Source organism: Micromys minutus (genome assembly GCF_963924665.1).
Source record: "Micromys minutus genome assembly, chromosome: 5".
Classification (NCBI taxonomy): Eukaryota; Metazoa; Chordata; class Mammalia; order Rodentia; family Muridae; genus Micromys; species Micromys minutus.
The window spans coordinates 3676135-3689592 of NC_137974.1; the positions used below are offsets into that span (position 1 = coordinate 3676135).

At 44.6% G+C, this 13458-nt stretch overlaps 1 protein-coding gene across 1 annotated transcript in view; it reads left to right on the forward strand.

Moving 5' to 3' along the window:
- Positions 1–13458, forward strand: part of ENOX1 (ecto-NOX disulfide-thiol exchanger 1) — a gene marked incomplete at its 3' end in the record, with an annotated part of 494647 nt that overhangs the window by 376578 nt on the left and 104611 nt on the right. The window contains 1 exon segment of the mRNA XM_080917124.1: positions 12614–12720. Within this exon segment, the coding sequence (XP_080773250.1) occupies positions 12614–12720 (107 nt within the window).

Here is a 13458-nt window from a genome sequence, read left to right on the forward strand (position 1 = left end):
CAGGAAGCAGCCAGGAATGTTGGAGAATTGTTCTGAGACATCATGGAAGCAGATGAACTTACAAGCTAACTTATTACGGCAAGGGCAGCAGGCCTGATGTCATATAGGACTTTACTTAGTGACTTTCAGTAGAGTACAGGAATACTGCAAAACTTAAGCCATGGTGTGTTTCTGTGTAGATGTTGCTAGAAATAGCCGAATTTCACACAGGAATCCACAAATGGACATGATGCTATCCCACTGGTTTCTTGGCCACTGTCTTTTCTTCATGACCAAAGCAAGCATTTAAAGAGCTGGTTCTGTTGCCAGCTAGCCAGTTAGAAGTCAGGAATGTTCTAGACTTTTCCTATACTTCCAACACCATCAGTTACCTCCAACGTTGCCAGTGTGCTCTTGCTCATGTTCTGGAAGCAGCCTCGTAATGAGTGCAGTAGGCTTCATCTTCATCCGAGCTGTGCCTTAACATGTCAAGGAGCAGGAGCCATAGAAAGGGGCCTGTTGATATTAAATACAGAAAGATGCATAGATACAGTACGTATGAGTGAAAATTTAAAGCTATAACCTCAGAGTGAAGGCTAAGGATCTCGCTTCCAACTGCCTCTCAAGCTCTCTGATGCTCAGCCATCTGGATAGCTTGTTTTTGTTGTTTTCTAGCACCAATGTCTGGTTTGTTTGTTTGTTTGTTTGTTTGTTTTAATAAGGACGGAAAATGCTCAGGAGAGGATGCCATTAAAAGTGTAAAACTGAGATTACAAGAAGAGATTCAGAGGGTCAGTGGCAGCACAGCAAACAGAAACATGGCTGTGTGCTTCCGAGCTGACCTGCATACTTCCAGCACGCCCACTCTTGCCCACCCACACCACTCCATTATCTCCTGGCCTGAAAGACTCCTCCCAATGCCACATTCAAACCTCACTGTCAGTCATGCTTGCTCCCTGAAGCCTGCCCAGTGTGTTAGCACTCATTGTCATACTGTCTGTGTGAGTCCTTAGCTGCCACTAATCCTTCAGTGTGTGTCAGGTCTATTTGTGTTCTTCCAGAATGACGTGACGCCAGAGACGCAAGCCATGTGCGCTGTTCATTTGTTCTTAACTCACAAGGCTCCTGAGCTTGGCAATCTTTGTAAAAGTACACACAAGTCCCGACTAGAAATATCTGTCATTTACCAGGCATGGAGGAAGGCAAAACTGGGGTTGAAAATTGGGCTGGAAAGCAGTAGCTTCAGAACACATTCTAAAGGTTTTTCTAGTTTGAAGGTGGGCAAGCACGTGCATGTGTACATGTGTAGTCTGTGTGGGGGGTACTGTGATCTGACTCAGCACTAATGTGGATTCTGTTAAACTAGAGCACAATGTTAGGGAGGTTGTAGGATCACCTTATTCCTACCCTTACTGTAGCGTCGAGACTATAACAGCTTCAAGCACCATGCAGCCTGGCTTGTCCGTTAATATGAGAGAAAGTGGGACCCGTCTCATCTTCAGTCTTCAACAGCAAATGATGCGGACTCTTTAGACTAGGTTTGACTAGGTTTGCCTCTAACCTCAGCTCAAGCAGTAATTAGCCGCATCCCCTCAGGAAAGTCTTCTAAGCCCTTGAATCTCTGTGTCCTCCTTTCTGTGATGAAAACGGTTGCCCAGATAATCCCCCGAGGCACCATAATAGCCCCACAGTCCTCGCCTTAGATCCTTGAGTATTTCTGGATTGCTGAATGCAGGAGGGCAGGCAGGACCCGCGTGATGTCCAGCTCACCTCAGGTAATGAGAGAGCAGAGGAGAAGCTAGTCATCCCTGCATGTGTGCCAGTGCCTCGCTATGGTGGCTGCTGTGAGTATCAGGAACCACATTTCCACCATGAGAAGCTGTGCCCAGAGCCCTGCAGGTGCCAAAGCTAGTCAGAGTTATTGTCAGAGGCGGCTCTGCAGTGCTCTGACATCCTCCCTCCCCAAGTCACACCCTCATCTGTCTTCTCTGCTGAAACCATAAAAGCCTCTGCTGTTGGAATGAATGATTAAAATCATCCCACAAATATTTACTAGAGCCCTGCTAAGTGCCAGGTCATATGCTAAGTGCTGGAATGAAATACGAGGGTTTCTGACCCCCATGCATCCCCCACCCCTTACATAGGCAGACTGGTGTCCTCCTCCACATTTCTTCTGCCTAAAAGGCTTTCTCTGAAATCATTTACTTCTCAGGAACATCTCAGCTAAATGTTTTTTTATTTCCACCAAGGGAAATTTGGTTCCTGTATCCCTGCTGTCGAAAAAGAATTTTATGAAGTGTTAAAATGTTTTCCCATGCCTGTAGAAGTCATTGCCATAGCTCATCCAAAAGAAGGGGGTTAAAAAAAAAAAAAAAAAAAAAACAAACCTCTGTGATGCCTTTTAGGAACTTGAACTTGACAGCTTTTCTTTTTTTTCCTCAATATCATGTTGATAGTTATTGTTTAATTAAATGTTCAAAATATTATTTCCATAAAAAAGAGAAAGGGAGGGAGAGAGAGAGAAAGGTAAGGAAAGGGAAGGAAAAAGACAAAACAACACATTCTTTGGTCTTGAGGAATAAACATCCAAAGAAAATAATGTTGTATGAAGGACAAGCACCAAATATTCTCTTTCTCACGGTACCAGAACTCAGAGAGGATGCAAAGCTTGCCACAACTGAATGGACCCTTTTCAGCATCTTTCCTCTCAATTTTACCAAAAATACAATTCTATGTTTAAAAAGAACATTTCAGTCACAGCAAAATATGTGAGAGAAAAATTAAGCCTCACCCTCTGGAACAAACAAGAACCGTGGAAGGTTCCATTTAAGACTTAATGTGCACCGTGATCATTAACTAATTGTCTCAGGAAAAAAAAAAAAAAAAAAAAACATTATCTGGTACCCTGCATGGCTGCCAGTACTGGGAACTAAACGAAAGGCTTCTATAAAATGCAGGAGGGAGGGGCAGGGGAACCTGGGTTATCAGACAGAATACACTCAAAAGATTTTCACTAAACTTAAAGGCATTCTAAGTGAGAACAAATCACTCCGAGGTAGAGACAATGTGTTCTTGAGGCAGAGTGTGTCTTCGCCTCGTTTTGCCAAAGGAAGAAGTCATCCCAGGAGGAATGTGGGAGGAGCTGGAATGTCAGTGAATTTCTTCCCAAACAGAACACACAGGATCCATGCAGCAGAATTGCTGATCCCTGGCCCAGAGATGCCCAGAACTAGAGAGCAGATTTAGTATTGCCTAGTGTAGTGGTTCTCAGCTTGTGAGTCTTGACTCTTTTGGGGATCAGACAATTCTTTCACAGGAGTAGCATATAAGACAGCCTGCATGTCAGATACTTACATTATGACTTATAACAGTTGCAAAATTATGTTATGAATTTTATAATTCATAAATAATTTTATGGTTGGGGCTCACTACAACAAGAGGAACTATATTAAAGAGTCACAGCATTGGGAAGGCTGAGAGCCAGTAAGCTAGTGCAATGTTCTTTGACTTGTAGCTAAGAAGGCCAAAGGCTGGATCCAGACACAGCCAGTGATCCAAAGTACAAAGAGTAGGTTAGCCCAGGTTCCCTAGCCCTGTCTTCTTCTCCCATAACCACCCCCAATGTCATACATAGCCTAATAGCAATCCCTCAACCCATTTGTGTGACAAAACTTTTCCTGGGAGAAGTCTATTTACTCCAGTTAGGAAGCTCACAACAGACCAAAGTACCACCAAAGTCTAACTTGGTGAACCATGAATTATACCGGGGCTGAAAAGTTACCAAAGCAGAAATGGCTCAAAGATAATCTGCATCACCCAAGTCCTTCCAACACGGATGACGGCTCATACAGCTGGGGACCTGGAGTACACTACATAGCCTGCAGGCAGCTCAACAGGTTGGAAAATGTCCTCTCCTGGTGCTCTGGTGGGTCCAACCTCTTCTAGGCATCTAGGTGGTATCCACTTCATCCAGGCATTTCACAGTTCTTTGCTGCTTGGCCTCTCTGAGAGGGACTTTCAACTTTTACTGTTTACTAGAGCAGGCAGAGGCCTAGCGAATCTGTTCAGTTTCAGGGACTTCCTCTTGTTAGTTTGAGTTGTTTGCTTTTTTGGAAGGAACTTCCCCATAGGATGGAATGTTCCTATCTCGGAGGAAGCTGCTTCACAAGCCCTGCATCAGTTTCCTGCTGAGGCTTATTGCTCTACATGATATATTTCAACATTAAAAACAATAGATTTCAGTTAAAGGTGGAGGACTCAGGACTTAAAACTGAGAGAAGCAGAAGCCAGCTTAGTAGGGACAAAGGAAGTAGAGACCTTTCATCCAGACACTTTTATTCTTATGCCCTGTAGTTCAGTTTCCTCAGTGTTTTGCAGAGAGGCAAACAGCCTCCTGCATGATTACAACCTGGGAAGTTTTGCCTCTTTGTTCTGGAAGATTTTACTTGCCTTCAAGTCACAGCCGACTCATGGTTATCTGAGCCCTTTTCAGACTCCCTTGACATCCTGCCTTGGAAATCCTTGCAGCCTTTCTACTCATTAACTCACCTAATCCCACGTGACTGTCTCCCCCCTTTGTCTGAAGCCAGTGAAGAGCTATCCCAGTCTTTGGCTCTTTCTTACCTAGAGCATCTAGTAGTGTCAGCACATTAAATAACTCGGTGCTCAGAGACTTTGGCCTGTGTGGGTATGTATGAATCAATGAGATTCTGTTCTGACACAAAGGTTAAATCTCATCAGAGCCACCAAGACGGCACCGACCAGTCAGGTCTCCGCACCCCTGTGACTTACTCTGTCACTGCTCTGAACTTTTGTATGTTTCCCTGAGTGGCCAAATTCTGCTTGTCCAAGAAACAGACATTACAACTCTAGCTTTATAATCCCCTAGCATAGTGTTAAGTAACCAGAGATAGCCTGTAGCTAGTGGAGTCCCAGAAGAAACCTGAATTACTACTTGAGGGTTACAAGGACAAACAGACTCTCAGACTCTAGTGTCACCTTCTCCCTGCCAGAGACTGTTGTCCACTATGTGCCCCAGCTACTGAGAAAAGAGCCAGTTTCCCAGCTCTGGACTTGTTTTGGTTTGTAGCAGAAACTTCAAATGTTGATATTACTGGAATGGAGTCATGGCTGATATGTCAGGAAAAACTAAACTTAATGTCATCTGACTTATTGTGGATTTCTTTCTGTAACTTCCCATAACCATGGCCATATGGAGAAAGATAATCCGAGAAAAACCCAAACCAACTGACCAAACCAAACATTTAGGAAGCATACATTGAAGAACAGTTTAACATTGTCTCTCAATATTAATAATTCAGATACTCCTCTTTCTTAGCCACTGCCAGGAACTTTTAATAGAGATGCTTATAGAAGGAGGCCAGAAGCCATCTCTGAGCATCCTTGTTGCAGCCTATTAAGGGTAGACATATGAGCAGTTTCCAAGACATGGGTTAAGTGAAACAAATTGAGGTGCAGGAGCAGTGTAAGCACCAAAGGCATAGCTAGCAGAGAGAGTCACACCTGCTCACTGTAGGCTCGCCTGCCCGACTGGGCCGGGGTCTGCCAGGGCCCTTTGTTGCTACAGAAGCTGGTGAAGGGGCTTGGGCTCAGAGGGTAGTCTTTTCCTCTCATTTTGGTTTCTTTGTGTTGTGTACATATATTACTTTTGTTGAGTCAGTAGTGGAGATCTAGTCAGGACACCCGTCAGATTTACAAAGCCTTGGAAACGCTGGGCATTGAAAGGAACCATTGCAATTATAATTATCCACCTTTTTCTTCCTGTGCGTTTGGACCTGAAACATTTGTACACGCATTAGCAAGGGTGCCGCACCCTCACACAGCCCCAGGGATTGAGCTATCTGGATTGAAGGGAATGAGGAAAGGACAAGCACAGAGACACAGAGAGAAGCTGGAATCTCATGGGCTAGGCTCTCTGATGGAGAAGGCACAGCATCTGCAAAGTCAGTGGATTTATGCATCTGAACAGGGAAGTGGTTAAGCACACCCCTGAACAGAAGGCGGAGTTAGTGCATACTGATAAACAAGGAAGCATCTCAGCTGATATACACAGCTGACCGAGGAGGCAGGTTTAGCTCATTTCAGTAGGAGCAGGCTCTTTAGGGGAACAATCTAAAGAAAGCTATGGTGGGCGTACACTGACACACATTGGCACTTGTTCCGAAGGAAGTCCTTGTCATCCCTCCAAGCCTCACCCAGAGAAGGCTTTGCTACTCCCATGATGCTGAGGCAAAAGGGTCTTCAACATGGCCACACTTGTGTGAACAGCATGCTTGCACTTAGAACCCCTCTGCTATACAAGCAGATCGGCAGTTCACCCTAATGAACTAGGATTTCTATGAACTAGTTCTATGAACTGTATATTTATGTCATTGTCTACCAAATGTCCTTGTACTTATTTATTTGAACAGTTTGACCATTTCCTAGAATTTGCAACAAAAAGAAAAATCCTCTTCTCTTAAAGATATTTTTTTTCAGTATTCCATTCCCTAAAAAGAAACAGTTTTTTTTTTGTTTTTTTTTAGCTTCACCAAACCAACAAGTTGAGAAATTAAGTTTGAGGCTGGCATTTTGCGACTCAAGTTTAGAGGCCCATAATGAATTCAGTGTCTCATGTTGTTCTTTTAAATTATCTCAAGATGAAGCTTCTAACTACCCTGTTCCTCCTCATCTTGTACGTTTAGTTCAAGTCTCTCTCAAGCATTGCTGTCACGGCGTTCTGCTTCCTTGACTCCTATCCAGGCAGCTCCTCTAGGTCATGGGACCATGCAGGAGTCAGGAGCTCTAGCATCTGGTGAGACCACCTCCTCCACAGGGGCCGATAATCACTGATGGTTCTCTCTCTCTCTCTCTCTCTCTCTCTCTCTCTCTCTCTCTCTCTCTCTCTCTCTCTCTCTCTCCCTCCCTCCCTCCCTCCCTCCCCCCCTTCCTCTCTTTCTCTCTTCCTCCCTGGAAAGTCTCCCACATATGCTCAATACATATCTGTTGCAGTAATTAATAAAATGGCTGGCTTATTCTTTTATTGGTCCCCGCGGTCTCACTCATTGGGCACTGCTCTAGTTTGGAGCTGAGCGCACAGACTCACTGGGTCCACAGGCTACACTCTCCGTGAGATTCCCTTCCCAGGCAGTTCATTCTGCCCACCCCATTGCTTCTGTCTCAGGTGGATACAACCACCCCAGTGTGTTCCTTTCCACTACTGCCCAGCACAAACATTACTCCAAAGCCCAAATGCTTTTCATGGTAGGTTTATATATTAAATTCTCAATCCACAAGCCCTCTACACAATAAGATTATATCCAGTGAACAAAGATATGAACTGCCCTTCTATATGAGATAAAAGACCTATAGAAGCCTTTAAAATATTCATATCTACCTAACACCAATTAAGTCCATGTGGGTCCAGCTCATCATTCTTGAGCTCCATCTTGATTCCCACCCCAGCCTCTGCTTCCCTTTTGTTTTCCTACTTTTTCTTTGCCTACCTCTCCACTGTCCAGTCAGGTATCACCTTAACATCAACCCACACATATCAGCTCCACAACTCCATCTAGGGTCTTAGTTCTCTTCTCCTGTCCCTCCTTCCTGTGAAGGATTTCCTACCCCCGGCTTTTAGTATTTAAAGACTCAGTAACAGGCTAGGGGAGGGAGGTCAACTATTTCATTTGATATATGCCTTTGAAAATCCCTTCTGAGCTATTCACAGAGGATCTGAAAATATGTTATCACTCAAAAGCAAAAAAAGTGTATGTGGGGCGGGGAATTCTCCTAAACCCTATAGGGTTAAAGCTCCATCCTGAGCCTGATAGCATTAACAACAAAAATTAGGCTTGCAAGATTTGTTTGAGGTATTTATGTAGGAAAGCCGGCTGACAGGAGAATGTAATCAGTTGCTCCAGATATTTGGGACACTAAATGGATTTGAGGCTCTTTTCACACCGTGTGGCTGGAACACGGGGTTTTGGAAGCATGGGGGCTGTGGTGAAGAGCAGTGAAGGAGAAAGGGCTTCATTCTTCTGAGGCGCCTGTCTTTGTATCCAATGCTTCTTTGCCCTGTGGTAAAAATTCAAAGATCGTAGTCCCAGAATCTGAGGTGTGCACTGGATGGTACCTACATCTATGGTTGTCCTGTTCTAGGCTCCCCTTTCCCTGGAAGACCAAAGGCAAATGCATCTCGTAATAGTTCGTGAGAAATTGTTGGCATTGTCTTGGCCATGCTCTGTTCCTGCTGAGGAGGCCCAGGGGCTACCACCATCACTGTCCAGTACCTCTGCCCTGGTGCTAGGAGATCCTTTGCAAGGAAGGATGATAGACAGTTGAGACACTGGATATGGGTTCCTATACCCAGCCAGGCCCCATGAAACACAAAATAGAGCCAGAGGAATCCCAAGAGGCACTGAGTGAAACAAATATGAAGATAGGAACAGAGATCCTGAGACCTACAGATAGAACAGCACACCTCACGTAGGGCCACAGGCTGCTCTAGAAGGACAGCGAGCTGGAAAGAGCTAAAAGTGACTCAGACTATGGACTGCTGCTGGCAGGAGGTTTCTACTAGGCTCATCCAAGTTCCGGCACCACAAACTGATTTTCAAAACACATACCTTTTTCACCACTTGGCAGTGTGTTGGGTCAATCAGTGTCCTCTAAGGGCAACCATTAAATCACAGCAGGAGATGTCACAGAGCACCCTCCAATGTTAAACACACTTTTACTTGGGGAAATTATACTCTGCCTGGTGGCATCACCTAAAGGTGACCCACTGCAGATCATAGACTCTGATCTGCTATCACAAGAGTGGCCACCATCAGAACAACAGAGGTAGAATCCCGCTGCTAACCTGGTGACCAGTGGCCCAATGTGGGGGCCGCAGCTGAAGTTCATTACAGCATTGAAGCTAAATGATGTTTTCTTGGAAGCTGCTTGCTGAGATGTGTGGATACCCCTCCACTGGGCTCCTTTAGTGTGAACAAGTCAACGGTTTTCAGTACATTCCCTTAGACTTGCAGCCCCCATCACAGCCAGGTATGGAACAGCATCATCTCTACAACAATTAGAATATTGTGTTCATAGCTACCACATCACCGGGTGACAGCTCCTACATCCTTCTCCCAAACCAGAGACAAGCACCTCCCTTCTATGTGGTCAGCTTCTTCTGCTGGATATTTATGTAGAAGGAATTGTCATCTATGGTCTTGATGTTTAACCAAGCATAGTGTTCTCAAGGAACATCTGTACTATAATAGCTATTAATACTTCATGATTGTCCATGAATTTTTATTCTACACTTTGGTATGCCGAATGTTCAATTAATGCATTCGTTTGTATCCATTCATAGCCTCTTTGGGTATTCTGAGTCAAGTTGCTATCAGAATTTTTAAAGTAGTTAGTTGAGTTATTCTATCAAGAACAAAGTCTGCTCTCCACCCAGATGTCCAAACCTCTAGGGAGAGGGGAAAGTGCAAAAGAAGGTTTGTAAACTAGATAGTTTTTAAGAAATGTTTTTGTTTATACATATATATGTATATTTTTGCCTACATGTCTGTTTGTGTACCACCCATATGCCCGGTGCCCATGGAAACCAGAAGAGGATGTCACATCCTCTGGGACTGGTGTTACAGACAGCTGTAAGCCACCATGTGGATTCTGGGAATAGAACCTTGTCCTCTGGAAGAAGAACCAGTGGTCTTGGCACCAACTCTTCAGGTCCCAGGAGTGTTTTTAGCATTAAAGTACCCATGTTTCTGCGTGCATCTCGTGTGTCTGATGAGTCTGCACATGTGCGTATGCCTAGTCTAAGGGATGCTCACAAGTAGGGATTTAGAGTCACCAAGGGTGATTGGCAGAGCCGTGACGTCTACATGCCCCTTTCTCAGGCTTGTTTAAGCCTGCTGGGCATGGTAGACACTCTAGTCTAGCACCTATTGAAGACTAATATCCCTGCAAGTTTCTAAAGAGTTGTTCACTTTGACTTTTCCTCACAAGCCTCAGAAAACCCATAGAACACAAAGGAGGGTATAGGCAAGAGTTATTCAGTAGGCCTGATAAGTCTACATTTTTTGATTGAAAGCCGTGTAGATGATAACTCCAAATTATCAGGGCAATGGATTTTGCTTCTTAAAATAATAGTAATCTAGAAAGGTAGCACTCTATTTTGGGTGTAGGTCTTAAGATTCTTCTCTGAAGCAGAATCCTGGTATCCTTCTTGCCTTATAGACTGCCAAGGAGGTGAAGGCACCATATAGTGTGTTCATCTGAATGTGTTCTCCAGAACAACTGTCTACAAGCTGCTGCTTTGAAAAGGGGCCAGGCATCCTCCTTTCTTTGTCCCTTTCTCTGAGAAGGGGAGATGTGGGCGCCCTTTAGTTAGTAACTTTGTGTGGCTACACTGCACACGGAATGAAATGGCAACGATGCCAGGGAAGCAGAGGGCACAGTGTTCACCACGGGCTTCTTGTGTCTCCCACAGAGACAGTGGACAGCATAGGGTCTATCGGTGACATCATGACCACACTGTCCTGAATGTGGCTTTAAAGCCAGGTCCTCTTTGTACCACATTCACTGGGTCTTTGAAGTGGCTCTCTCCTAAGAACAGATTCCTACTCACCTCGGCCTTTTTTTTTGTGGGCCTGAACACTTTCGAGGCAAATGTCTGGAACTGTGCAGTGTAAATGCTGTAAGAATATGTTTCAAACCTAAATTGAGCTGCACCATTTTTACTTTTCTGAATGGTGTGTGAGAGGGGCAATGAGGAAGTATAAAAAAGTCATAAGAAAAGGATACAATTAAATTCCACCTAGTTTTCCTTTTAAATTCTATCCGAGAGAATGCTACCAGAGGCTGAGATAGCACCCCAAGAATCTGAGGCATATCTTTAGAGTTCTCATGCTTTTCTGAACCTTGATTTATATAGTTCAGCTCCATTTGGGGGGCGTCAACATATCTTCACACTCAGGATGTCTCAGAGCCAGTTCCTGAGGTTTTACTCAGACCTCCATCTGTGCCTGTTCTCTGCATCCCGATGCTCTTCCCAAGCTTGAGTCATCCTGGCCTCCCTCCTGCCTCCCCACATCTCTTAGCAAGTCACCCCCCAGCTGCTTCCTGTCGGGTGGATGTTCATTCCACCTTCCATTCAGAGCCTCTGCTTCAGTCCGTGCCTTCTTCACGCCCTCCACACACACACTGGCACGTGTCCCCTGACTGCACAGCCTGGGTTAACACATGGTGGGCTTCTGCATCTCTTCTCTCCAGCTTTGCAAAGAGCCACCTGACTGCTTTGCTGAGCAAGTGGTGTGTCACCAACTAAGGCCTGGCAATGTCACCTTCCCATGATCCCAACACAGCCACTCTGTGCTCTCTTTTCTGAAGAGAGGTCCAGCAGTAGAGAACGACTGGTGTAGCACATCATGTACGTGCTCATTCTGTGTGCTAATGTTTATGTGCCAATAATTGCATGTCACACTTCTTTGGGGGCCAAGCTATCATGACTACATTTTTTTTTGAACATTAGAAGATCTGAAAGAGAATTGAGATTCTCTTTTATAACAGACCCCAGGAATCACTTAGGAACGAATTGTGGGATACAGTGCCAGCAGCCATAAGAACTGAACTCAATATTTTGAAGTTCAGGTTTGGTCACGTGACTGATTCAAAGTGCTAGTCTTTTTAGTCCTGGACTTAGCAGATGAAGAACTGTTCGTTATACTTAACAACCAATACGACTCCAGCCCTTTCTCTATATCGTGATTTACCACCCAAACCACACTGTGCATGGGGATCACAGAATTGATCAGTAAGGTCAAGGTAATAGGATTAAAACCTCAAGTGGTGTGAGAGTCAGGAGGAGATGCTCAGTAAGTGTGGAACAGCAGACAATAGGGGATGAACTCAAAACAATAGAAAACCTCACATGGTAAAAGCCAGACCCACAGGCTAGAGCTGTTGCTCTGGCAAACTTTGGTCTGTCTTCACAAGGAGTGGGTGCCTCCTGTCACCAGCCAACAGGCAGGAAGATTCTCTTTCGCCCTTGAAGAAAAGAACAAGGAGAGGGAAATGCCTCCTGAGGCTAAGGAAACTATAACACAACTACTCATGGCCCCAGGTTAGACCTTGGACACAGCAGTGTGTTGAGCAGGTTATTCTTAATCCATTGAGATGGCAGCAAAAGAAAATCAGTACAGATTTCATTCTTGGGCTTTAGTCAGTCCACCCTGGTTTTACTTTGAAGCCCCTAACCAGGTAGAGCTTCTTATACCTCTATTTGTATGGAGATGCCATGTCTATAGGGCTATAGATCTAGGTCTATACTCTGCCACATTCCATTTACAAACAAAAGCTAAAGGGTGCTTGGAGGTAAATGCCCATGACCCTTTCCCCAGTCATCTATAGGATCTGTTTTAATCTAAAGTTATGGAGACAAACTTGAAGGGAGACATCCCCAACCTTGCTAAAATGTAAGTACAAAAAAAAAAAAAAAAGGCACAGATTGGATGGATATTGATGATGTTGTTTCTATTATGACATCATCCATAGACTCCTAGTGTCTTTGCTTTGCTTCCCTAGAGTGATCACAACATAAATTACTTGTCTTGTTTGACTTCCTTGTTCACCAAAGTTGAGCAGATTGTGGCCGTTTTCAACGCTTCTACCAGACAAAAAGCCTGGGACCATTTCTCGAAAGCTCAGCGAAAGAACATAGACATTTGGCGAAAGCACTCTGAGGTTGGTGATTTTACTATTACTTTCTAACCACCGTCACACAGCTGGATTGGCAGAGAATAGTGTGGCTGTTGCCATTAATGGTGTTGTCACAGTGGCCAGTCCTTCCGCCATCATCCTGTGTCATTGTCCCCTCCGTATCCATCTCTACTTCATTTCCTGTCCAGAAGAGCAACTGGCTTCACACTTAGAATATCCTTTCCCTCCTCTCCAAAGGAGAAAAGAATCTTTCTCACCCATAGTAAAGAGCTTGCTCAGAAACAAAACCAAGATGTTTTTATCTACAATGAGACTATATATACATGTGTACACACACGATCTATGTGGTGACGACAGTTGGCTCTTTGGGCTTGAAATGGCAAGTATGCCTTCCTTTCCATATCTTCTTGTCATTGGCCTAGTCCACTGGGCTGGCCAGGAGGTTCTGTCACATGTCTCCCCTGAGCAAATCTCATGGTGGGGGCAAATATCCATGCTAGCTGAGTTCACAGCATCAATGCATGAGTAACATGTGAGTATCTACCACCAAGGACAGAGGCCACAACCTGACTTTGCTTGCCGCTTGGACAGACCACTCCGTGTCATTAGTCACTGGTCATCCAGCTGTTATTATTTAACTCCACCTGTAGTGCTCGCTTTGAACCTGTGATGTAACAGTAAGTATCCTGCCTTCCTTTGATTCTTCTTTTCTTTTAATGAGAGTGTTGCTCATCTGGATGCTTTTTCACTTCTAGCGTGTTA